The sequence below is a fragment of the Pelmatolapia mariae genome, linkage group LG14, assembly GCF_036321145.2.
Source record: "Pelmatolapia mariae isolate MD_Pm_ZW linkage group LG14, Pm_UMD_F_2, whole genome shotgun sequence".
In the NCBI taxonomy this organism is placed as follows: Eukaryota; Metazoa; Chordata; class Actinopteri; order Cichliformes; family Cichlidae; genus Pelmatolapia; species Pelmatolapia mariae.
The window spans coordinates 29,799,650-29,827,106 of record NC_086239.1 but is presented as its reverse complement, the minus strand read 5'-3'; the positions used below and the strand labels follow the sequence as shown (position 1 = coordinate 29,827,106).

Genomic DNA, 27,457 nt, shown 5'->3' with positions numbered 1-27,457 from the left:
CCTGAGGCACAAATAGACACACACATACACACACACATACACGCAGACACATACTGAAGGTCAAAATGTTATCCTCACCTGTCCCCAACCAATCAACTGATGTCCACACATCATGATGAAAGTCGTGTCTGTGGCTGGTCTCCAAAGCACTGAACTGGAGTTGTCTAATTACAGTTGGAGAGGTCACTGTCCTTCCTGGAGCTAATGTGGATTTACTGACACTAAATCCTGCCTTAACAAGGCATGGAATCTATCAGACACAAAGAAAAAAACAACATACAGCTGTGCAACATGGGCAGTTTGGATAACAAGACAAGAGACGGTAGCTAATGGTTTAAAATCCTGCTGAACATTAAATCCCCTCTGTCATGTCTACAATTGTGCCCATTGATTCCCTCCTACAGCTGCAATACTGTTTTGTTTTCTACACTTCAGATCTCTTGAGCTTTGTGCCATGAAGCTATGCCACTGGTATGTGATGACTCTGGGCAGCGGAGTGAATTAGGTTTGAAATGGGGTCAAAATAACTACACTGGGGCAATGTTCTTGGCATTGACAGCACCATGTGTTACCCAGGCTGGTTACCGCTACACAGAGAAGTGAGGTGTGGTAACAGTAAACAGCCCAGACACAAGAATGCACAGTGCAGTAAAACGCTATACAGCACCATTCATCACAGCACCCAGAGCGCAGCAGGGGCATGAATATCAACGTTTCCTCCACACGCCCTGTTCTACAAACAGATTTCAGCATACTTTTAGTCTCCCACTGTCTATAATTCTCCCCCATGTGCCTCACTGTCTATAACTGACTGACTGACATTCTTGCTGTCTGTTACTGATGTGCTTGTCACTGAGGTTTTTATTAATAGCTCTGTGAGTAAACCATTTGAGGTTTAGCGTTATGCCACATAGGCTGTGGTGGATGCCAGAGGGGTCACCTCTGGGACAGAATCTCAGGAAAAAAAGGCTCTGTAGTGCAAAGTGGTGTAGCAGCTGAGGGTTTAGTGTCTAATGCATAAGGTTGGAATACTTTTATTTATTTATTTTTATTTTAGGTGGGAGGACAAGATTAAGCACATTAAATAACACTGCACCGTGCTGATTTGATGATAAAATATGAGTCAACATTTGTACGAGCTAACAATAAAAAGCAAGTGTCTGTGACCAGTAAGAGGAGGTGCAGTCCATATACACCGCTATGGATCATTTAGTGCACCATCAACAGAGCAGGGCTGCAGAAGTAGAAGCATGTGTGACATTCAGGCGTTGGAGGTGTCTTTGCGCGAGTGTGTTCAAACGCTGAGTGTAGGAGTTCCTCTAAACCCTTTTGGTGATAAATTCAAGCTTTTCCGGCCAACTTAAACACAGCATAAATCTGTCCTCAGAGCCAGTCAGCAACAAACAGCCTCAGGGGCAGATTTGTAAGGAAGAAAAATCCAAGAGTGACAGTCGGCAATCTATTCTCTGCTCAACGTGTCCTTTTTCATGTTAAACACCATCAGCATTTATCTCACTAAAGCTTTTCAAGTTTCAGTCTTCATTTTCTTCAATTTACTGTATGTAAAAATATACTTATATATAAAAATGTAGCAAGCAAGCAATTCAGATAGTAATAATACATATACCGCACGCTTCCTTTTTTTTTTTTTTCTTTCTCAAAGATTCCCAAGGATATTGGATAGGCAAAATGATTTAACAAAGAGCTGGGAGTAGAACAAGGTGCTTGAAGCAAAAAACAAAAAAAGGAAACAATGAGCGATAAGGAAGACTGCACAGAGAAGATAATTAATGAATAGCTGCGTCAAATAATACAAGCTGTAACAGTGGGACCTCTTGTCCTACTTCTTGCTGTGTGTTATGCACTCACAAAGACACGCACGCTCAAGTAAGGGGGAGGAGGAGGAATTAAGACGTGGTTCCGAAAGGAATTTAAGAGTGATTTACTAACGGACTTTCCCATTAAAATAAAATATGGAACAGTATGGGTCATTGAGAAAGACAATGAAAACAGAGAAAAGCTGGCAAACACAAACATTCTTATAGCAGTGACACGACTGCACTGCATTAGTTAGTTCAGTAAAAAAGAAAAAAACCCCACAGAATTTTAGGTGGAAGCAGCAGTGTGGAGGGACTCATGAATTTTGTTCTGTGGACGGGGTGTTGGAGTTCACTTTCTTTGTTAGGCTGTTCAGCTGGTCAGGGCCACGGGGGAAACAGAAATGCCCACCCAAAAAAAAAAAAAAACTGGACAGAGCCAAATGGTGTGGAGAATGGGGAACTATTTTATATGGAAATCCCAAAGGTGCACTTGCATTAAAAATAGAAGTCAGTCTAGGAAAAAAAAAATACCGGTCAGATAATGAAACCGGTTTCCAGATGTGCATATTCACCACAAACTGTGACTTGTAAATTAATATTAAAATATATTCAGTTCACGGGTCCTGCTTCGAATTATGTGAGGCAATTTTGCCAGTGTTGAGAAAGTGCCTGATTTCTGTGGCAGGTAATTGAGAGCAGTGATGTGAATAGTGTCGGATATGGTGAAGACCTGACTCTCCCCTCAGCGTCAATGTCTCTCGGAGGCCCAGGAAAGAACCATTGTTCCATCAAGGGACACAAAAAAGGGATTAATTTGAATTTGGTTTACAATGCCATGCCTTTCAAGTTAATCCATCTGGCCTGTGCCCCGGAGTTGCCAGTTACTCCCTCCATTCCTCATTCACTCTGCCAGTGCTCTTTGTCTACAGGAGGGCTAAATGTCAACTCTACCACTGCTTGCAGACTAAGAGCCCTGAGAGATGCTGAGAGACAGAAACAGAAAATGAAGACAGAAAGAAAAGAGCGTGCTTTACAGATACATGTTTATACTGAAATTAAATTATCCTTTCACTCCTGTTTTGTGCCAGCAAAAGCTACAGTATTGACAGAGAGATGCATTAAATGATAAACTTTTAAAATCTCTCTAAATGCAAAGGAATTTTGCAGTGCTGTACTTAACAGATGGAGATTTGGCATTCTGATTCAGTAAACAGCCGCCTGTGTGGAAAATAAATAAGAAAAATAGTCACGTCCTTTCTTTCTTCCTGTGTAGTTGTTAAGTGGCCCACATTATCTGGCACCCCTGCTGAGAGTGGTAAGATGAACCTTCCCATACATCCATCATGTCTGCTTCCTCGCTTTCTCTCGCAATAAAACCAGCTTCTATCAAATTACTATAATGGACTAGGACATTTCAGTCACTCTTTGATTCTCTATATTAGTTCGTAATATTTTCTGCCATTTAAACTTTCACATTTTCCAAATGTTGTGGCTTTAAAGGTTTAAAACATAAATCTGGTACATTCCTTCTCTTTAAATGGAACAAAACTAATTGGGGAAAGAGTACAATACTTGATGCTGTTGCTTCTACACTCAGTACTTAACATTTTGTGTTTGTTTCAGCAATTTTTAAAAAAAATACACATTAATGGTATTCGAGGAACTGCAATAATTCATAGTCATTGCTGCTCTATAGTATAGTGGTTTGGAGAACAAAGTGAGCCAGTGACTGTGAGGCACCAATGGGTGAAGCATCTAACGGGAAAATGTATGGCGCTTTAGGGTACGGAGCGAAAGATGATTTAAAAACACTTTGCTAGCATCACTGGCTGAGATAATAGCAGCACTTCTCCGTCACTTTCTCCATTATGCTATATCTGCTGCCAGAGGGACGGTCACATTACTGACCTGTGTTTTTTATTTTTTGTATTCTTTTTCTGCACAACTCCCATCAGACTCCTAATACACTCCTGTAGGACTCACACCTCAGCAGATCAACACAGGAGGACACTAAACAGTTGCAGTAGACATCTGCAGGGTGAGTGCGAAGTGGAGAAATACAGATGGGGTTTTTGAAGTCTCTTGGCTGTTTCCTCGCTAACAAGCCTTTCAATTAGGAAACGCAGCAATTTATGGCAGCAAATATATCTAAATGCATGAAGATGATTCATTTGGAGCTGAACTTGATGAAAATTATTTTGGTCCCAAGAGAACCGAGCAAAACCCAGATAATATATACAAAGAACAAATAAGAAAGAACACTGATTTTAATTAGAGATGTTTTGTCAACGCTACTGTCTCAGCTGATGTCCTCACCCATTTAAATACTCGTCAGTATTAAGCAGACAGCTCGCTGAGTAGATTATGCATAGAGAAAGGTCTATAATTCTCCACAGATGGTGAAAAATGGGATCAATTTTCGACTTTTTCTTCCCTCAAAATCAGGCCCAGTAACACTACTTCATACTTTCCTTTTTTTGTTTTTAGCAAAACGTTTCAAAAGCCTAACACAGGAGGATGGCTAAGCCAGTGCACAATACAAATTAACAAACCTGCCTGTGATATTTTATTTATAATCATGCACAGAGCTTTTCAAAGACTAGGTGCTAATGATACCAAATGATCTCTGCAGCTATCAGATTCATCTAACTTAAAAGCTGGTGTGAAATGGAAAAGAAAAGAGATCTAAACAAGGAGTCATCAAAATACATTCACAATCGACGCTCCGCTGTGGTTGCTACTAGACTTCAGGTAATAGCTGACAAACATAATAACAAAGAGATGATGATCTAATTAATTTAAGATAAACACAATGGTAGAAGCCCAACTGTGATGCCTGAGGTGGGCACAGTACTCCAATTACACATTTGGGCTTTTTAGGTCAACGCTCAGTAGTATGGCAAGGATTTAACTAATATTCAATTACACAGTGGCTTAGTTTTTCATATAAGCCTGCAGATTTAGCTGTCACCCAGAGTTTTTTTCCAGCACGTAAAACTGGAAATAAACGGACACAGTGTTGTGACCAGGTCAGATGTGTTTAGCCTACAAAGATCCTGCATCCTGCTTGCATTTCCCAGTACACAAGCATGCTATCAAACCTGTTTACAAGAGGTCTTTTCCCACAAACATCAAAAATATCTGTTTTACTGCCAAAGTGTCAAAAAGACAGAATCAAGTTGTGGATTTGGTAAACAGCACTATGAGTTCTACAATGCAGCCATTCTTAAGTAATGAATTTGAAACTTTATACTTGAGTTAGAAGTGCAAAACATTGTGGGACTGAAGACTGGAGACACAGTTAAAGAGGTGTATTGAGGTAGACAGCTTGTACCACCCCTTTCTCATACACCATTAGCCCTGGCAGTGTGTTGCACATTCCACCCTCCCAGAGTGTGTCCGGGAAGTGGGGCCCCACAACTGTGGGTCCATCTAAAGAGTGCTAATCCACTGCTGGGCCATGCAAAACAGGGGACGACCAAACATAAATAAATAAGAATGAGCTGAATCTCCGTCGACTTTTCCCATTTCAATCAAGTGCAGGGATGGAAGCCAGACGGCACGGTCACATTCAGGGGTCAGTTCAGGCCCAATTAGAAAGCCCTCCACTGAAAACGGGAGTGATTATTTTTAAACCTTTCGAGTGTCTCTCCCTACTGGCAGACAAGTGGGGAACTTAGGCTAAAGAAGGAAGGGAAAAAAAAAAAACCTTTGCCCCCAAACCCGCCTTTCTCCCCACACTGCCTGTCAAAATGCATAAGGTTTATAAACAGAGACAGACAGGATTAAAGGTGTAAAGAGGGAGGTCAAAGAGAGAGAAAGGACCTCCAACTCTCTCACTGACACATACCAGTCGCAGGCAAGCTGAGGATCATCACCAAGACCACACTGCTATTGAAAAGAAAAAAAAATACAGCTGAGCCAGTAATGTCTGGGAGCTGGAACAGACTTTATTAATTCTTATCACTCATTAAGAATTCAGGTAAAATGATAGGCACCACATTGGGGTGAAAAAAGGAGTGGGAAGGTGTAGAATGGGGTTGTGTTAGTGCTTCATATACCAAGGGAAGATTATCATGTAAATGGTAGTTACTGTACAGTAAAAACCCTGCTTTTATAAATGATAGCAGCTGGGCCTCAGAGAGGGAGGGATGGATCCCGAGCATAAGTGCTCTTCAGGGATACTATCCCTGCATTTTGTCTGCTACATCAAAGAGATGCAGCTGAAGAGCTTCCATTTCCATAGTTCAACACTGTGAGCTTCTTCTATGACATGTCCATAATGCTTTCTCCCTGACAACAGCCATGTGCATGTATGACAGCTGCACATGTTTATGAAAGTGAATGGTCCTCTCCATTTTATATTGCCTTTCATTTCAGACATTCACAATTATTCTATTTGTGACCTGGGGAACACTTGGGAGTATTTCATTAAAACTCTGCTTGATAACACAATTCGTTTGATTAACTTAATGACATCCAGCTAGTTTTATGCTCCACTGTTAAACACTTATTAACACAGTAACTTCCCTCATCATCCAAAGTGTAATTCCACATGGAGAAGCATGCATACCACAACAAAATTTCAATATTTTGTTGCCAATCCCTGTCATTTTCTCAAATGCGTGTTGACACTTATTTGGATTAAGATCAAAGGAATAACAACAACAAAAACACAGCTGGGTGGCAACTGTTGTAGTTCAGCATGCAGCATGCATGATTGGTGAAATTACATCCAAGTCAATTTATTCTCTTTCTACTTTAAACACTGTAGAGGTAATACGGTCGTCACTCGCAGGTCACATTGTGCGACTGTCCACATCAGACTACTTGTCTTCTGCTTGTCTAGTGCAGAGATGTTTAATTCTGTCAGCCAATTACAGGCCAGTGCTGTCAGCAGATTGGTGCTGAAGCTTCCTGATGAATGCAGGCATGTCAGGGATATGGATGGGTTTCATCTGGAGTCTCTCCACACGTCCAAAGTGCACATACAAACACACGCATCCACACACTTCCACACCCTCAGACACACATCCTTGCTGAAAAATGTCCCCTTGGGACTCATACATCTCACTTTGTTCCACAAACTCACTTGGGCTCGTTTGCAGAAAAAAGCCTTCAGTGAGCATCTGCTGAACACAGTTGTGCAGGAGTACAGTCTTTTAGCTTGACATCAAAGTTGACCAGTGAGTGCAGTACTTAGCAAGTATGAGAACTCACTACAGATCAAATGGAGAAATTGTATGAACAAAAATATACTGCATGGAAAAAACAGGCAAAAGTGGACTATAATGTGCTGAAACTGGTTCCCACCATGGCTTGGATAAAATATTCCATGACATTCATAACTAGGATGAAGTGTTTGTATAACCCAAATAACTGTATTTTATCCTGCTTTCTAGGTGCTGTAGCTCAGGAAAGCCCTGCAGGGATAAACAGTCTCATTCTGCTACGTACAGGCCTGCTAAGAAGAAATATGGCTACAAACTACCACCAAGTTGGAAAAACAGTTCCTAGTTCTCCAGGAAATGTATCAAATCCCTTGACCGTCTCTGCCTCCTTGAAGATATTCTTAAAATTCCACTGCCAATGAGAACCCCGTTGCGATTAAATATTTTCCTATTCCTCCAGTAAATTCCTCAGAAAGGGGAGATAGCCTAGATAATACAATTGTGCATTTAATGTGTAGTCTACCATTTCCATGCAGAAAACCTTTTCTCTAAAAGCTAGATTGATGCTCATTCTCCATCTGTAGTAGAGAGGATTAACAGACGGGCTGAGGGAGTGTCTTATCTCACCTTGCACAGATAAATCAGACAGGGAAACGGCTCTGTTCATGCACTGCTCTGGAGAGCAGTAGAGAGGAGACACAGGCATTTGAACAGAAATGCCACACACAGCCTTGACACCAGACTGTTTGTTTAAAACCTGCTTTAAGGGTTTATGCTCTGCTCTGGCTGCCCTAAGGAGTGAGTGGGCAACGGCCGTCAGCTCTGAGGTTGTTTGGAATGAGCAGAATAGTCACCTTGATCTCGTCTCTTCTGACAGTTTCCACACAACACGACAAAGAAAGCTTCCTGCTGAGAACTTGGCCTAGTTTTTCTATACCTGACCTGTTTCAGATATTTCTTCTTTCTGTGGAATATCCTGGCACTCATTTGCATAAATAAAATCTGAATCTTTTACCCAAGCAAGAAAATACCAAACTGGCACGTGAAGCTTAGCAATGAAAGTCACACATAAACATCAGACAACACTGGGTTTACATGCTCCTCAAGGTTACACTAACATGTACCAGGCAACAAGAATTTCCATAGTACTGTGACTGTTATTCACACTGGAGCATGCATACTGTTGTAACACCTGCAAAGACTTTAATGTATGATTTGGTATCACAGAAAAATTGAATGCTGACATTTCTATTGTGTCCTGCATGCCACAGTGAAAAGCTACAGGATTCCTACAACTTTATGGCCAAAAAGGAAAACAGTTGATGTTCAGAATGAATATATTTATAGTTATGAGGACAGCTATAATAACATGTGTGTGTCTGGAAGACAAAGATGGCTTTATGTGGACTTGCCTCAAGGGGAAATAGCTGGACCCTTGTGCAGGATAAAGGGAAACTATATTTCAGATGCCATTCAACCTTGGAAAGCAGTGCAGCAGAAGTTCTTGTGGCAAAGCGAATGTAAGGAATTGACCATGTCTGAATGAAGCAGTGTGTGATCTAATCACTGCAGCAATTTTTCATGTAGCATTTTCCACAGTCACTGCCGAGACAAGCCTGTGCTGCTCATTTGTCTCAAGACTAGGAGACACTAAATGGTGAATCTCAAAGCTAGCTGTTCTGTTAGTGTGTTAGCTGAACAAAAAGATCATTTCTATTCACAATATCCATTAAGCAGTGGGCGTATATTTGAAAGCTCCCAAGCAAATTAAAATCATTGATCTGCAGAATTATCTCCATAACTGTTAATTAGATATTTAGTCAAAATTAAGAGATACACACGAAGGTAGCAGGAACCTTGAAGGAGTCATTCTGCATAAATGATGAAGTATGTGTCCCCATTGGCCTAAATGCAAGTGTCATTATGGTCTTTAAAGGATTTTAAATGTCATTATGAGTCTGCTTTAACAGCTGATTAGATTTGGAATGTAACCATGATTCATATATGGTGAAATGTTTAGATTCTAATCAAGACTGATAGGGAAAAATAAATTGAGCGCAGATGCAGAAAGTGCTGATAGTTCTTTCATCTAAAAAAAAAAAATCACCATCATTAATTTTTGCATATGAAAAAGTTCTTTGCCACAAAGAAGGCACCCTTATCAAGGTGACCTCTGGGGCGTGAAACATCAATGAGTCAGGTGCAAGCCAACTGTTCTATTGAAGGTGGGAAGTTGAAAGGAACTTCAAAGAAACCATTAACAAGAACAGAGAAAAAAGAACACTCATAAGAGTTGACACCAATCAATAGCGGTCTAGGAAATTGATTCCTATTCGGTTGACCAAAAGCAGTGCTGGAGGGGAATCTTTTTTCTGAGCCTCCACCAGAGCACGATGGCCACGCAGAGCATGAATTACATTTAAGAGCAACTTGCATTGTGAACAAACTTTGTGGCGCTCAGGGATGAAAGCCAGCTGTCAGGCCACTGTGGCAACTGAGTGCTTCACCACTGAGGACAGTGCTTGTTTGCCAACAGCAAATAAGCGCCTCTGGACCATTTAGTGCCATCTCTTTTTCTTTTCTGCAAACAAAAGCAGTCTGCCACTGAGATGACACAAGCTCTTCTCAGTGGCCGCTACACTGCCAGATCAAACACAGTGCTGTATGTGGAACGAGCCCAAAGCCAACACAGTAAAGAACTCCGAACTAACCACAGTACACGCACGCTACATACTGCCAGGCCAGCACAGAGGAATTTTAAGTCCCTTCTGTTTTGGCTCATTTGTCAACCCAGCATTTGCTTTGCATGGAAAAGTCTTCATTGGTCATGAAATAAAGTTCATGAGGCACCGCAGGGTGGTACCATATCGATGCGGAATCTTGCCTACAGTAAAAAGCCTAACAACAACAACAACAAAAATCTGTCAATTTTGTTGCTGTTCTCACATTAAGGGTGTAGGTTAAAAAAAAGGCAACAGTTCAGCTGGTCTTTCATACCTCAAAATGAGCACAAACACACTTGGTTGTGCAACTTTTTGTCATATAGAAAACTGAAAAACATTCACTTCTTTAAGCAGGGTTTGTTAAATTCTACTAACTGGCAACCTATCATTTCTCTCTATCCTCTCTGGTTCTTGACTGCTAATTTTTCCCCAAGCACTCTGCACTGTTGTGCACTGTTGACCATGACTGGATTGGAGGCACAGATAAAGGTAAATGTACAACCCCAGTACACCCCCAAAAGTTGGGACACTGCATAAAATGTGATCAAAAATAAAATGCAATGATTTCAAATTCATAAACTCAAATTTTATGGGTTGTAGTAAATGTCAAAAATGTGCACCTTCCATTGTTCTTCTCCACACAGAATCTACAGATTATTGACACGTTTAATCCTCAACACACATGAATAAAAATAGTCTAATAAAATATTTACTGGCATAAAATCGTCAAAAGCTGCTGTGTTTCCAGAGAGAAGAAAAAAAAACAAAAACAAGAAACAGCTATAAAAACTAAAAAATACGACTCGAGAGTGACATCAGCAACATATCTTAGCTGCCAAGTGTTCAAACAACTACCCAAATGCAGACACATGTAGCTATAAACACACAAGAACTTATAAACAAATGTCACACAAACATGCATACACGCGCTCTCGGAGACATGCACACATTGTATGGCAGCATGCTTATAGCCAGAGAGTTGCCAGCTGTCTGAGATCTTGGAGAGAACAGAACACCACCTGTCCCCTTATCTTCCCCTCACAAGCCAAAGGAGACTCTCTGTCCAACTGGAGCCACCTTCTTCTACTCTCTCATCCCACGCTTAATGGCAGCCTGTCTGCAATTTTCTCCTCAATAGTTTATCTCTCTTTGTTGTTCCTTCCTATCTCTCCTTTTGCATGTTTGATCTCAAAGCAGCAGATACTGCGCAATTATTTAAAATCGCATTAAGGCTTCTTCTTCTTCTTCTTTTTTTTTTTTAAGTGGACAAGAGAGCAATTTAAATGTTGTACCTGGTGGAGATGGAACCTGATGACGTTTAGATTTGGGCTTAGGTGGACAGTTTTGCCAGATGTTTCTCCTATTGTTGCCAGATAGGAATTCGGCCATCAGGTCAGTGTCGGTGTGTGTGTGTGAGTCGGGGTGTGAGGTCAACATTTTTCTGCCTCTGTGTTTACATTATCTCACTCCTTCACCTCTCTCCTCACTGTGCCATTGTTTTGCTTTTGGTTAGCTGCGTCTTTGGGTGCAGACAGATTGATAAAAGGCAGACTAAAGCATGGGCAAAGTCCAACCACAGCTAAACCAAGTTTTGCTGCTTTCTGTGTAAATAGCAGCCAATATGATGTCCTGAAAGAACACAAAAAGTAAATGTGATGAGCAACAGATTTTAGTCCCAAAATCAACCTTAACTGGGAAGGATGGGGTTGGGGGGAAAAAAAGGAAAAAAAAGAAAGCGCTACAGAGCTCTTCCATAGTCTAAGTATTGATCTAGAGCACACTTTTAGTAGCAGCTTTGCTTGAAGCTTTTAAACAAGAGAGATTGTGTCAGTCTGTTTTGGTAGCTAGACGGCAGCCAGTCAAATAAAAGCAAAATGTGCAGTCTCCAGGTAACCAGCCATAGTAAGAATGTGCATATGACGGCAGCGCTAATGGGCCAGACTTCCTCCAAGGAACACACACACACACACACACACACACACACACGCACACACACCTTCCTGCACCTACTGTACGCACATATACATACTGAACAGGAGCACTTTAGCCTGAAAGAAAAAAAAAACTAGGGGAAGAAATGAGTGATGGTTCAACCAGCTGTCTGAGAGTTATGGTCTGAATCGTGGAGAGAGGCCAGGCTGATGCTTTTCAGACAACCTGAGGAGCAGTATAGCAGATGGTGGTCACCACTGGGTAGCATAGCTAAAATTAACCCAACAGCTTAGCATGAATTAAGCTGGGCCTCTGGGCAGAGAACCTGCATCCCCTCAGGACTGAGGTGGGTGCTGGGTAGAAAGTACCAGGCCGACAGGGACCAAACCGCAGCTGAAGGAAGGTTTCACAAAATTAGCAGGGTCCTGTCTGTCTCAGAGCAGTTATTCCGACTCCTCTGAGGTTGAAAGTGAATTTACATAGCAGTAGTGAACCCTGGTTAATGTGATTAAATCCTGGCAACACACTGAGTGATGATTAACTTATTCTCTCCCCTCTCCATGCCCTTCCATGTTGCTTTTTGCATCTCTGTCAGGCAATCAATAAGCTATTATAGCTCCAAACAGTGGGGTAAATTAACTTAGGCTTCCACCTGCAGAGTCGGCACTCTGGACTAATCCTATTGGCAGGGGAAAAACGCTACTGGATGCACAGGCCTGGTCTCAAGATCACGTGCTTCCACACTGCGATTACTGACATGACTCAGACAGCAAAGTAGCTTCTAAAGCCCAAACATTAAATAAGTTACATTATAAAAGCAATGGAGTAAAGGTAAGGTGTGGTACAGTGCCTCTTAAAAGTTTTCCTTTCTCAAGAACAAGAAAGGAATAATGAAAGTGTTGAAAACTAGAATCAGTAAGCGTCCAATCCCGAGGTATTTTTAGGTGTTAAGGGAAGAAACCAGCTAGATCCCAACTGGTTATTGACAGCCTGTCTATCCGATCCATCAGATGTGAGCCAATCTGCTAAACAGAACTAAGGCACCATTGACAGATTTGAATCTGATACTAGTGTAAGGTGGAGAGAGAAAGAAACAGCGAAGGCGGTGGGAGAGGGGGTGGTAGGGTAGGGAGAATAGAAATGTCACCCCTAAGCTTAACAACATCACTATGGTCATACAATACCATGCCTCAGTGAGTCACATGTCAGCTATTTCAAACTTACCCACAGCAACACTGACTACTGTTTGAATTTTGAATGGATCCTCTCTACTTTTCTCCTTTTACACATGACGTCTCCCGTCTGTCTTTTATCCAACTCTTTGCCTGTATATGGTTACACGGAGCTCCCTTTGTGTTGCTGCCACACCCTGTTTAGAAAGGTCAAAGAGGCACAAAGAAGAGGTGAGGGTGTTTCTGTTCTGTTCACTGCTCAAGCAAGCCACCCTCTTCTTCACTGTCCAAATTAGACTGTTAGATGTATATGTTTACATACCCTCCATCGAGGATTATTATGATCACTGCACATGTAATTAACCCCAAGCTGCACAAACAACATTCGCTGTGAAGCTAGTGAGCCAGATGCTTAAACATGTCAAATAAAAGCTTTCAGATACAACCTGCATAGCATTAGTTTGTTGCTGTTCCAGTTCATCCATTTCTTTTCATTTGCTTCATCATTAGTACACAATCACTGTGGTAATGGAGCCAATCCCTTCATTTGTAACATGACCTAGCATGTTGAATATCTGGGGCTTAGAAATGAACTGTTAGAATTACAGAAAGGTCAGAAGAAAAGAAAGCTTGTGGAAGAACTACATTGTGTTAATGAGCATCAACTTTCATTCATACTGGTCCTATTCTTGGACACGCTTTTGTCTATGTAACATGACAAGGAGAAACTAATTTTCTCCCAATTTGTGCGTTAATGATCAGAGTAGCTACCACAGCGACCAAGGGCGATTAAATGACAAATGAATGCCATCATACATCTCCTGTTTGTTTGTCACTGAGTGATTGCAGGGCTCTGGCTTTCCATAATCAGCAGCAAGAAGACTGCATTTCATTGGTAGTCAGATAGCACAAGGCAGATTATTATCAGTGTTTGGGTCGACTGCTTAGTTCTCCAGCTTTTCCTGCCTGTCACGCTCCAGGCTCAGCAACATGCTACATCTCTGATAAAATTTCAGATGTCTTTTTTTCCCCCCACTTTCTCTCCCTTCTCCTTCGCAGAGGTCGTGGAAATACACCTCGGTACTTCAATCTTTCTCTCCTTATCAAGTCACAGGAGACAGAGCGAGAGAAAGCAAAACAGTGAGGAAAAAAGGGAAGGCGAGAAACACAGTGGGCAGGAAAAGAGGAGATAGCAGTTTAAGAGGGAATAGATATCACATAAAGGCTGCCTCTCAACAGCCCAACAGAAGCTAGAAATCCACAAATTACACAACCAGTTCACATATTTGTGTACTGTCCACTTGCCACAGTTTCCTGTCACTATAATTTATATTTAATATTTTTTTAACCATTTCTAAAGTTTGTGAACATTACAGGTCAATGTAAAGGAAAAGAACTAGCAAAAAAAAAAACCCTAACCCAAAACTTACAACTAAAGGTTCTTAAAGACTTATCGGTCTCACGTTATTTGCTTGATGCATGCTTCATTTGTATTTAACACAGTGTATATATTATATTAGAAATATGCTTATTGTTGTTATTGAGGTTTATAAGTTTTCTTTTCTTAAATGACCTTTTGTGTATTGTTTACATGATAAAAATAAATCCTAGAAAAAGTCTGTACAGTCTGTCACGTGCAAAATTGGTGTCTGTCTTCATGAGTAAATCACAGTATGAGACATTAGTCTTTTAAGATAAACACAAAAAATATTTACTATACTTTTTCTATTTTTGGTGAAATTTTACTGGTTATGTTTTTTACCCTAATTGTAAAACAAGCAATAAGTTTCATTCTCCCATTCATGAGAGAGTGAGAGTAGAGCTGAGGCTATCAATAGATGGTATGTTACATAGCAAAAAGGAGGCTACCGCAAAAATCCCTGGATCCTGACCTTATAGACTAATGGCTGTGCAATTTTAAAAACATTTTTCTCTGTGCACGCTAGCCTTTCAACTAAATGCGAACACAGTTTTGGGTCAGTAAAAACTGACCATTTGCAAAACTTGTTTGAGGCTGAAGAGATTCAGAAACTGTTTGCAATGCAGACAGGGAAATCTGAACTATCAGTGCTTTGAGCTTTGAGGTTAAGTTTATATTGCCAGCGACTGGTTCCCAAATCTCTTAACAGCATGCTCTTGACACAGCTTAAGTTTTGAGTTATCGTATAGACAGAGAGCACTTGTGTGGGCAAGATTACATTTTAGAATAAAGAGGGGAAAAAAGTTTTCAAAAATATTCGTGTACACTGGGGCAGAATGTGCCTCTTGAGCACACTTTCAAAACTTTGGCAAAAACCCCTAAAGTTCTGGTCTCCAAACCCCTTAATCCTCCCCAACGCCATCGTCTCGGATCGAGAAGCATGATAGAAGGTTTCAAGTGAGGGCTTAACCCAGGTTTAATAACCAGAGTGTGTCTGCAGAGCAGAACACCTCATCATATGACCAGACACCAGAATGCAGGCACGTATGAATGCGCAAGCCTCACAGACATATGAACACACATACGCAGAGACTCTCTGGCCAAAGGAGGGGCTCAGACCAACAAGAGATTACACCTACCAACAAGAGTAATACCCGACTCACAGCAGAAGAAGGGGAGATTAGAGTCAGCAGCATGCATTCATCTAGTTCTCACCAGCACTGACGCAAGCTTTACCACCATATGGAATATAACTCAAAAAATATGGACACATTTCCATAAAAAAAAAAAAAAAAAAAAAAAAAAAAAAAAAAAAAGCACAGTAAAATACACTTGCTGGACACAACTCAGTTTTTAAGAGTAGAGGAAGGAAAACTACTCTGTTATCAGTGCTGCTCCTAAGTGGTAGTACAGGACCACTGGTCTCAAGAGCTCACACACTTTATCTTATCTGTCCTAGACTAGCACTTCATAATGTTAATATCATACTTCACTATCCTGGGATCCAGCAGCTGTCCTACAAAACCTCCTGTTCTGCACTATAGCCAAAGGCGAGGATTACATCGAGATGAATAAGCAGTCACTGTGGCGACCGGGGGGTGAAAAAAAGATCTGACGCACAAGAGTTTGGGGAAGTGTCCAAACACTCAGACAGACATAGCTGTGAGGTAGTGTTGCCTTTTTCAAAGAAATCCAGAGATATCTGGACAATGTCATCATATGTAAATCGACGGATTGCAAAAGCCATCACAGAAACAGAGAAAAGTGCTTAACGTGGACTCGGTAAGTCTGGGCTAGCTACCTTGTTAACAGAGACAAGTTATTTACTACATGAATGCACACTGAGAGATCTGTAAGGCAGAAAGAGCCTCATGTCAGTGTGTAACAGCTGTGTTTAGCACATCTAATGCACTCCACGCATTCTGTCTTTATATATAGGGAGATCAAAGAGGCCAATATCTATCACACTAAAAAGACTAACCTAATATAAAGGAGTATATTGTCACCATTACAAAGTGCCTTATTCACCCAGGCTCTGTGTCTATCGTTTAATGGCGAAATTCTACTTGTGAGATACAGAGTGGGAATCAAATGGACTCTGGGTTCTCAGGTACTTTTGGAGGACATGTCCCGCTTGTCTCACCTGTCCCACTTTGCTGTCAGAGATGGGTGGAGCATAAAGGGATTGATGGCACATTGAGCTTTACCCATCCCTATACACCTGCACCTTTAGTCTCTTTCACAGAATACATCACTAGACATTGTTCAGTAGAGCAGTGTACACAGACTGACAGACTGATGGAATCAAACATGAACACACACGCATACACACACACACAGGAAATCTCGCTCTGTCGAAAGCATCATTCTTGTGTAAACCAATCCATTCATTCGAGTTTCTCTCACTCTGCAGGATGTGTGTTTCTCTTTAGGCTCTGTGCCCGTGTTCACTGTAAAACACCACAAAGCGCCTAAAACTCTGTCAAAAAGCTGCTCTGGCTCTTATCTGCTGCTACTCTACTGTTTCCCATGGTGAGCAATTTCAGCGCTTGGCCTCCGCTCGTGCCAGCAGTATTAGTTTTGGTGGGGGAGGGCTGTGTGGGCGAGGTTATGCTTGCATGGTTGCGAAAACCATGTTCCAAAAATCCCCAAATCACTGTGGCATTTGACACATTTTCACATGACTGAAAGAGACACTAGCATCTTCTCTCCTTCACCCCAGGTTGCCATCACTGCTGGGAGTGACAACTCCATTTTAGGGCAGTTATGTCAGCCAATATCTGCCAGGATGCTTCTTATGAATATTTAGTGAATGTGGTCAAAGTTTTAAGGTACATATCCAAGTCACTAACAAGAACTGCATGCTAGTTCCGGGCTTGCTTGTGTATCACAGAAATTTTCATCTCAAAAGGGGACTTGGGTATCGACCAAGCATAGCAAATGGATACTCCAGGTTTAATTAAATGGAATGCATTGATTTATGCAAACAGCCTGAAGCAGCAAAGACGCTAAGTTCAACAGACCACACGTAACATGCATGATAAAAATTGCTCTATGCATATATGGCTATACAGACGACTAATTGAAATGCATGTGTTGAGCATATCTCCCCTGCAGAGGTTTCACAAAGACTAAGCTGACAGTTATGTGCTGTGGGGAGTGTAATTAGACAGTAACCAGTTGCTTCCCATGTACTGCAATTTCAAAATTAACAACAGCGGACTGAAATAGGTTTGAACAGCAGTACACACCCTGGAACTATTTAGAACAAAATAAAAAATAAAAATGAATAATGAATCCAACATTTCATAGGCAACATGAATATTTTACTCTAATATGAAATGGAGACTTTCTTTTTTTGAGGCAGCTTTGACAGCTACACATGCACACGCCATCGGGCTCAGAGATTGTGGACCGGGTCTGCATTCCAACATGAAACAGATTGGAGTGAAGGCCAAGGAGCGTCTGTGGTGTGGAGCCCACGCCTCAGCTGCATGTTGACTCACGAAGCAGACCCTGACTGTGCCGTTTGCACCAATTTGCTCTGAACCTCCCTGAGACAAATAACTGCCACAGAGCTGTAACGCACTGCCTCCAGTCCACTGGCAGCTTGCCAGCACACTCACTGGTGCTACTGGTGGAGTTAGCTGTCCTGTTTTTTTTTTTCCTTTTCAAAATCAGTCAGCTCTTTCACCCTTATTCCTTTCTTTCTTCACCTTACAGTCTCATTTTGCTTCTCAAAGTTCTTAATATTTGCTGAGCTGAAAAGGGAGATTAAAAGAAGCACGATACCCCGAAAATAATAAAAAAAGATGGATGTGAACAAGAAGTTGATGAAATTTATAAACCCAGACCTTCTGCACTATATTGCTCCTCTCGTAATAAGTTAATGAAAGGCAAAGACCATGACAAATAAATAATTACCCTGCCATCAGGCAGTGAAAGAAGCTGTTTCAGTCACAGAGCGTGTTCCATTTCAGTGGGCAGCAGTGGAAAAATAATCACAAGTAAAGAGAAGAGATGAGGAGATGGGTAAGGGCAGCGGAGAAAGAAATGTTTGACAAAGTCAACTGGAATGTTTATGTTGTGTGTCAGGTGGAGAGGATTAGTCTGAAACGTTTACAATACAAAGACTCCAACTATTCAATATTCAACAGATGCAGTACAAGAGATGTCCTGCAAAAGAGACAGGAGGGTCTTCAGATCAGTGGGAGGTGGCTTCTTTGCCTTTGGACTGCTGCATGCCAGCCAACTGTCCTCCACTCTGCAGATGACCCTCAGGCATGGCCCAGAATCTGTCAGGATCAACTGAGCCGCCTTCAACACATCTGATGCCCTGACCTACCCCTACTAATCAGAGAGTCGGTGAAGCCAGCTGGCTGCACATGGTGACAGAGATTTCACAGCAGCATCGAGATCAATGAGATTCTGGGGTAAACTTGGCTGAAAAGAGTTATATGCTGTGGACCGAATTCAAGTAAACATCCCTTTGCTTCTGTTGTTAGTGGCTGTAAAAAGTAAACCCTGCCTCTGGAGAAAGGAATCTGTGTGTGGATATGAAGCCTGCAGCCAACCCTGTGCGGTCAGCACTGTGCAGTCAGCCAGGCCACTACACAGCAGGCCCTGAGGTTATCGCCTACTCAAGTGGAGCAGTGTGCCGTCCATTACCTCACTGTACTATCTGCACAACCAGGAAAAGGGAAACAAGCTATTCATAGAGCCTCTCAGGGACTCGTAAACAGCATGGGTAAAACAATCTACTCTGACAGATCACAGAGTATATCGACGATTATCATTTTGTGCCTGTCTGGTAGTGATTACTTAAAAAATTATAAACATTATAAATGATTCTTTTACTTAATATATAAAAATTAATAAAAGGTATTCATTTCCATTTTAGTGGAACAGTGGTAAGAAGATTCAAATAATTAACTTAAGAAAAGAAAATCAGTTCTGCTTCTTCTGTGCACTCACATTAAACTAATCTCAGATACACTTTTTACTTTTACTTTCCCCTTCTGAATTCAGAGTCTTGTTTGCTCAGCGTTTTGCAAAGAAAAAAAAAGAATGGCATTTGAAGATTTATATCATGGAAAAATAATCATAATGTTTGAAATACTTTTAGTTACAATCTTGAACAAATGGTCTTTATCACCTGGCTGTTCTCAAGCACAAAGGCGTTTCATTATTTGTCGCTGACATCTTTAAAGCAAAGAAAACAATAACACAATAGGCAAAGAATTCTATCTTAAGCTTGTCTCAATGCACCAAGCAAACATGATTCATGGTAAATGGCTTTGGGTTAAGAGGCTGAGATAGAGAGATTGTGGGCTGTACTGTACATGTGGTTAATGATAAACCAAACAAACTGGGTTAGCTCTCCTAGCCTGGCAAAACAGGACTTGTTGAAATGTGGATTACGTTAACAATCACTGGTGAGCACAGGAAACTGTCAAAGCCAGGGTCTTAGAATAACATCACAAAAAAAATTCATGTTTTCAACTTTTAAAGCGAAAATGTTAGAGAGGGAGAACGAGGCAAAGTAAACACAATTAAACCCATGACTTCCTTCTTTGGAGTTTCATTGGAAATTAAAAGTCTGGTTATTCCCTCAACTTAACCTGAGTGAAAAATTCTATCTACTATATTGAGCTCATAACAGTATCATTATGACAAGCATCTCTAATGACAACAAGGGGTAAAAAAGGGTTTAAAACTTTCCTAAACCCTCATAAGTCAGATATATGTCTCAAAGTGTCTTTACTCGGGAGTTTAAATGTAGCCTCGAAAAGAAATCTCAGAGTTTCTGAACTTTTTCTTTTGCTTTTCATTTTAATCTCCAGGGTTCCATCCTGGTTGCTCCAACAACATAATTACATGTAGTTAAGCATGAACTGTGGAGAGGGGTGAGCGAGAGACACCAGCTAAGCGAGAAGGAGAGAGAGTGCTGGAGCACAGTGGCTTGTCATTATGCATCTGTTTGAACCTTATACAGCATAGACCTAAACTTGAGACTGAGCCAGTGGTACTCTGGTCCTCGTGTTTCCCGCCAAGTATCTTGTTTTTCTACTTGAAAAATCCACCTCTGAAATAAACACAGCATATTGCCTACTACAAGGGAAAGATATTTTTAGCACTCTGGCCTATGGAAACTTGTAAGTATACCAAACTTAAATGGTCTTCCACTTTTATTAAATTGTGCAGAATTGTAATTTTTATGTTAGAAAGACTAGTTGGGAATATATATATGATACTGATTCTCTGCAGCTCTTTGTCATTATCCTTACTTCTAAAGCAAGACCTTGACTCTCAGTTCTAAATCAGAGCATAGACAATACACTATAAAAACTTTTAGTCTGATCAGGAGGCCTCAAAATGTCTTGGATCTATTGCTTCTGCTTTACATTTCATTTAGCTGACAGCTGGGATAGAAAATATTAAAAAAGCAATCAGAGTGGGGAAGTTTTGTTACATTTGTATATTCAAGATATTCCACTAATTCAGCTTAAACTACACAGCAATCCCTTGACTGACACCTCATACCCAGTACCATAACAGCAGCCCATGCCCAACGCAGCAATGGCTCACATTCATTCACACATGCTCACATTAAAGCGCACACACCATTCTTTCTTTCCCCATCTTGATTAGATTACAGTGAGTGAGGTTGGTGACAGCCTCTGGGCACGCTGGAGGAGCGGTTGATATCTGAGCTCCTCAGCCTTCACTCTCAGCTAGTCAAGAGCGCAAAGAGATAATATATCTGAAGAGCTGACCTCACCAACAAAATCAGTCTTTTAAAGAATCATGGGAACAATTTTGTCAACACCAGTCACAACTCTTAGAAGACTTAAGGTTTTAGAAAGACTTTTTTATTATTTGTCCTGCATTGCAAGCACACTGACAGCCAAATATTAGCCTTGTTAATGTGTCACAAAGGCCTCTTGTTGACCCTACAGATGCTTAATCCACTCTACATCAAAGCTCAAATGTCATAGCACAAGCAAAGCAGACAATAAAAAGGCATCGCCGATTCTTCAATGAAATGAGTAGGAAGGGTCTTTATTAAAAGATGACTAAACACAGATGCAGCAATTGCATTCTTTTTGCTATAAAACCTCATATCTACCTCTTTGACAAAAAGCAGAGGTAGGATGAAAACAGAAAGGACTTTGTTCCTATTGTAGCTCGTGACCACCTACCAAGGGCCCTTTAGAGAAGCATTCACCCTGGAATGATCAGGCCACTCTCCCCCTCCAAGGCTCTGCAGGCCTACAGAGACGGCTGGGCCAAACACATCCTGCCCATCGCCCGAGAGATTATTCAACTCAATGAACACATTGAGCGCAGAAACACAGGAAGAAACTGGAGCCTGCTATTCAGCAACATCTGAACCCAAACTACTCTATTCACACCCACACCAGAAAGTGGCGTGGGTGTGAAAGTGGGAAGACATGCTGCACTTACTGGCTACTTCCAGCGAGGCGTTGTGGCTCACTGCCTCTCCCAGGTAGTTGCGAGCAACACAGACGTAAGAACCTTCATCCGGTTTACTCCGCCGTCCGTGGACGATGCGCAGGAAGAAGAGAGAGCCACTGGGAAGAAGCATGCGCTGAGAACGGGGATTGTCCCTGTCCGTTTCCACCCGCTCTCCATCCTTGTACCACTCCACTGTTGGGGTTGGACGCCCCTCTGCTTTACAGTTGAGAGTTGCGGGCTCCCCTTTGGAAACAATCAGGTCAGAGGGGTGCTCCACAATCCGGGGTGGGGTGTCCTCTTGGCGCAGACGGGATCCTGAGAAGGAATGACAAAAGTGACCATTTACATCTGCGAGTCCTTATTTAAGCTATTTAAAGGAATGATAGGCTTGTTGTGGACTTTGTCTTATTTGATTGAAAAGTTTTAAAGGGTTAGCCCAATGTGGCTACAGTAGATGCATGTAAATTTAAGCAGCTGATGGTAGGCCACTTTAAAATACTTTGTCACTTCAGTATAAATTTTAAACAGTTAAATTAATTCTACTTTACATATATAGCAATAATCAAGTTCTTCACTAATTTGATAGTAATAGATGTATTTAAGGTACTATTTGAGGTTGTGGTGATTAAAGAAGTAAAGAACACGTCTTTGTTTTCAATAGCAGCTCCTGTGGTAAAGGTTAACATTGCTGCACCTTTGTGAGTGTCATTTCACAGATTGAAGAGCAGAAAAGACAATGAAGGGAAAGGTAAACAAAAATATGACACACCTTGAAGGTTAAAAAGGAAATTAAGAGATAAAAGATAAGATAAAGGTGCCATGCATAGCTTCATGACAGAAAAGGAGCAAGAGTAGAAATTGCACTTTTGAAGAAAGACAGATGAGCCACAGCAGAGCCAACAGCAGTGCCAAGGGGGTTAACACCCCAGTGCTATCTCTGGTCATTAATATTGCTCTCTGACCAGTCAGCTGTGGCTATCAAACCTGCTTTACATGCAAATTAGCTTCCTGTTGTTAATTCCTGAAGGGCGGGACTGGATGGCTGTGAATGCATTGTGTGGCTACACACAAAAGTGTGTGTGTGTGTGTGTGTGTGTTACCAAGAGAAAGAGAGCTCTTCCCTTCTCACCATATCTCCCAGCATAGGCCTTTGGAGCCCATTCAGCACCAATTAAAGAGAGTCGGGTATAATTGGAGGCGCAGGCCTGCAATTAATTTACCCAGCATCCCGTGAACTTGCCACACTACCTCATTTATGTGCCATACACCCACCCATGTTACCCAAGAGAACTGGTGCTGAGAAGGCATCTTCTTGTGGTCGCCACATATATTTGGTAAAGTCAGCATAATTAGTGACAGCTTTGTGGAAAGATAAATCACTTCAAGGCAAGTGTACTTTGGTCAATGAGATATAATTAATCCAGTATCCCAGTGAAGGACATCACGATCCCAAGTCTTTCGAAATATCCCAATAGTAATGATTTTGACAGGTAAGGGCTGTGCGGACTTTTTGAAAATTGCTTGATTGATGGGAATCATCAGAAAGAGACACTGTTAAAGAAATGGAGTTTTTATCTCTGAGGGTTGACTCTGGGTATGCTTCTTCTGCACCTCATCATTCTTACATGAACCCTACACAAACACTGAAATGTGGCGTCAGCTCCTCCATTGGGACCCTGTTTGATGTTCATATGATTCTGCACACTTCTTTTTTTGAAATTACTGGTCACAAACTGCAGTGCCTGATTGCGGTGGTTGTGGGGAAAAATATCAACCTTTCAGACTGCAAGGTTGCTGATTATTTTCTTCTCAGGTAATTTCAATTCAGTTTTATTATTTTATTTAAAGCACTTAATCAGGTGGAGGACAAAAAAAATCCTCCAATAATTCTTCCAAAAAGTAAACACTTGGTGACACTTAACGTGAGCATTTGTTTGAAGACTGGAATTAAAATAATGATAATTAAATGAAATTCTGTGATTAAGATGGTAACATATTAATGGTGCAGTGCAATAATTGTACACCACAGAGCACTGCAGTCAAAATGTACCCGTAATCAGTACTCTATCTGGAGTTATTACACTAACGCCAGCAAAGCTGAAGTTTTATTATTTTGTGGCAACATGACACATAAGATAAAGTCACACACAGAAATCCCCGCAATTCTGAAACTGTTTTGGTCCTGCACGTCAGACGCTCCGTGGGTATAAAAACACATTTGTAGATTAAAGCATTTCTGAGAGTCGAACAGAAACAGATGGAGAATTAGAGAGCGATATATCAAGCCTTTAGCAAGAATGAATTAGTCCTCTATCTGGCACTGAATAAAGTTTTTAAAAAATACATATCTATGCTTTCTGGCTATTGAAGCCGTCTCAACCAGTACTAGGCTAATTAACCCCCATTTGTAACCTGCTCTCAAAACAGACCTTTTAACTTACAGTCCATATGCTAATAAAGACCCAGCCCTTTGGTCAGACAGCATGGAGCTGCACTAACTTCGCTAGCATACACAGGCTGATTACTACTGTAGCAACTGTACCACTACCACCCCTCAGCAGACAAGGCAGGCTAATATGTTTTATTAAAGAGGACTTTGAAGAGCTCAGCCGCTATCTGCTCTGCCCGTTCCCTTCCTGATTTAGATAGCTTCTCTCTAATTTAAAATGGTCTGAAGTTTGGGGCCTTATGGGGGAACCATTAACTATTTAGATGTAGCACACTGTGAAGAGAGCTGTGCAGCAGGCGGAACTGTGTTTGATCATTGACTGTTTACTGTAGATGATTATGGCCGATCTGCATGATGAACATGCAGACTGATAATACAATATGAAGTGGGCCACTGTGTCCTGTAACAGAGAAGCTGGTGAGAATAATTGTATTAATAAATATTCAGCAGTTGAACTACTGAAGTACACTAATAAGTGTTTTGTGTGCGTCTGCTGAGAGGGTGTGCGTTTTGAGCCGTGACTGGGTGCACGGGATGTATCAGTTACACAATGCTATCATCCCTTCCTCGTCACGACTGAATTCTTTCTAAGCATATTTTGCTTGTGTGTGCGTATGTAGGCTTTGCCGTACTGATCCCCGCAGACACTTTGAGTGACCTCTGTTACTTCAGCTCCATTACCCCTCACCAGGGGAAGGAGAATTATCCTGTCAAGGAACAAACACTCCCGTGCTCCCTTCTACAGGTGCACGCTTTTAGGAAATGGATAGAGAGCTCACTTCACTCCTTCGATGCAGCACACACAGACGACCAAATTTGAGACCGAAATAAGAGATGAACAGAGTGCGTACTTTCACCATTGCTTTCTCGCATTACTTTAAGTTGTCTAGCACTCCCCTTTATTTCAAAGCGCTGCCCTTCCTTCTTCACTGCTGCTTTCAACCATCCTCTCCCCTGTTTTCTATCCCCCTCGTCACCCCCCCTCTTTGCTTCCAGACAGAGAATGCAAGATGAGCTAATGCAATACACAGCTTCACCAAAGGGAAGCTGGGACTTCTACTGCAAGGATCTGATCGATTGGTGCCTGAGGCAAAATTCTACTTCTCCCTTAACCGTCTCACTTGCTAGAGAGCTTTGTGCATCTGTCTTCTCATTTACTCACATAGGGAGACTCACACTGCACAGTGTTAAACTATGCTTGAGGGAGTCTTTGCTCACTGGAGGTAATTAAAAAAAAACAACAATGGAGTCAGAGTTTTCTCACTTATGAAAGTAATCTTAGTAACAAACAACAATCCCAATAGCAAAAGTGAACACAATGAATTGGAAAGGCTCATGCCAAACCACATTGCCACAAGGGTGCAGACCTAGACATTGACCCATATACTGTACGCATGCAAGGATTCATGAAGACCTCCAGGCGTTTGCTCACTCTAAAACCCAGACTCTTCCCCCGACTCTAAACATGGATAGACATGGCATAAGAATGAGATTTATGATGGTTCTCATGAAGCGAATGGCCATTATATCGCCAGGAATATTTATGTGTATTGAGATTATGGCTACTAGCTTCACATGGATTCATCTATGTCTTGGGGCTAAACTTAATTTTCACCATGCAACATGAGATGATATACTCTGACTTTATATTCCAAAAGATAATCATGCTTCCTCAATCTGATTAAAGAAATATGCTTAAAAGAGACAGACTACTTCCAATGAAAACAACATAGTGAAACCTCAGGAGGGGACTATTTTTGCACTGGACTTTACTGATGTAAGCTAGTAAAACTATCACGAGAGATGATATAATCAAATAAAGTCTCTTTAAATTTGCAGTGTAAGAATTTATTTGTTAATGTTTACTGCCAGTGTTAATCGCCCAGATATCAACATGAAAAAGCAATGGAGTGCAACTGTACAGTAACAAGTTACAACTATTCCTAAGTCTGGGATGTGGCAATCAATCAAGCTAACTATTCTGACTTAAAATAGAGAAGGCCCTCCATCGACCTTAACTCTCAGCAGCCTCAGGACAAGAACCCCCCCCCCCCCCAAAAAAAAAAAAAAAAACCCCACAAGGTTAGCTTTCGTAGAGACACGGGCCATTTTGTTAACACTTTTGCTCTTTGAATTTAAGATGCAGTTGGAAGAAATCTAGAAAAGTGCAAAATAAATTACTATGAAATAATAATAGAAATAAACAAAGAAAAAGAGACAGAATCAAAGAATTAAAAAAAAATCTTCACTTCATAGCATCAAGGATATACTAGAAATGCACTTGAAATAATTCAGTGTATATTTCTGGATTCACAAAGGATTAAAACCAATGTTGACCAGTTGAAAGTCTTCTGCTTTGCTAGTTATGTCCTTAAGCCTTTTTTAAATTATTTTTAATTTTTTTTTTAAATTTCATGTAATTTTATTTATCTTTTGGCTCTTTATTCTGCTTCATAGTAGTTACCTTCTGTATGCTGAAAAGCCCTGTGATTAGCTAAAACAGAACCTAGAGGAGGAGCATGAATCCAGTTCCCTGTGAGACCACCTCAACACCAAAAATATTAAAATGTTAATATGATTTTTTTCTGTCCATTTACACCAGCCCATCGGTGGGGAAGACAACAGCATTTATAGAGTTTTTTTTTTTTAAACTAATCATGCACCACTGACTAAATCCCTATATGAAGGACTGAAGGAAATAAGAAAGACAAGCTAAAAAGACGTAAAACAATCACCTAGCTTCAGCAATCAGTTCTGGTCTAGTGATTTCCCTAACTTCAAAAATGAATGTGCCTTTGTCTCTCACAGCTGTTTTCCATGGCTACTATCTTCACAGAGTGTGAGGAAGAGGAAGGGAGCCAGGCACCTGCCCTTTACCCCAGAGTACTCACAGGGGAGAAGGACAGTGAAGCAATTTAGATCCGTTGTCAGTCTGGTCCCCTGAGGTAGGGAGACAGGATAATGTGTCTACTTCCTTGACTGATAAAACAACTTCACAATGCTGGGTCATTCACCTGTCACAGAACAAAGGATCCCATCGACAAATTTCATTTGATTATATGAGTGAAGTTGCTGCAAGTTTAATTTTCCCCATCAAAATGGGCAAGGCCACAGAATATCATAAAGACAGGCAGTAAAATTGAAAGCTGTTGCAGGAGCCTTAGCCGTATCATCACAAGCCATATCAGATGTCCAGCTGAGCAATGGTAAGAGATATGGAATATGGATCTGTGATAAGGAAGGCCAAGCACAGTAGGGCACTTTTTATCTACAGCCCCATTAATCTGTGAT

The 27,457-nt window shown here is 41.1% G+C and overlaps 1 protein-coding gene across 3 annotated transcripts in view; it reads right to left on the bottom strand.

Moving 5' to 3' along the window:
- robo1 (roundabout, axon guidance receptor, homolog 1 (Drosophila)) overlaps nt 1-27,457 on the bottom strand; it is a 126,680-nt gene that overhangs the window by 87,607 nt on the left and 11,616 nt on the right. For all 3 annotated transcript variants that reach the window (XM_063492729.1, XM_063492732.1, XM_063492730.1), the window contains exon 2: nt 21,706-22,032. In XM_063492729.1, coding sequence (XP_063348799.1) covers nt 21,706-22,032 — 327 coding nt within the window. The remainder of the gene's footprint in view (nt 1-21,705; nt 22,033-27,457) is intronic.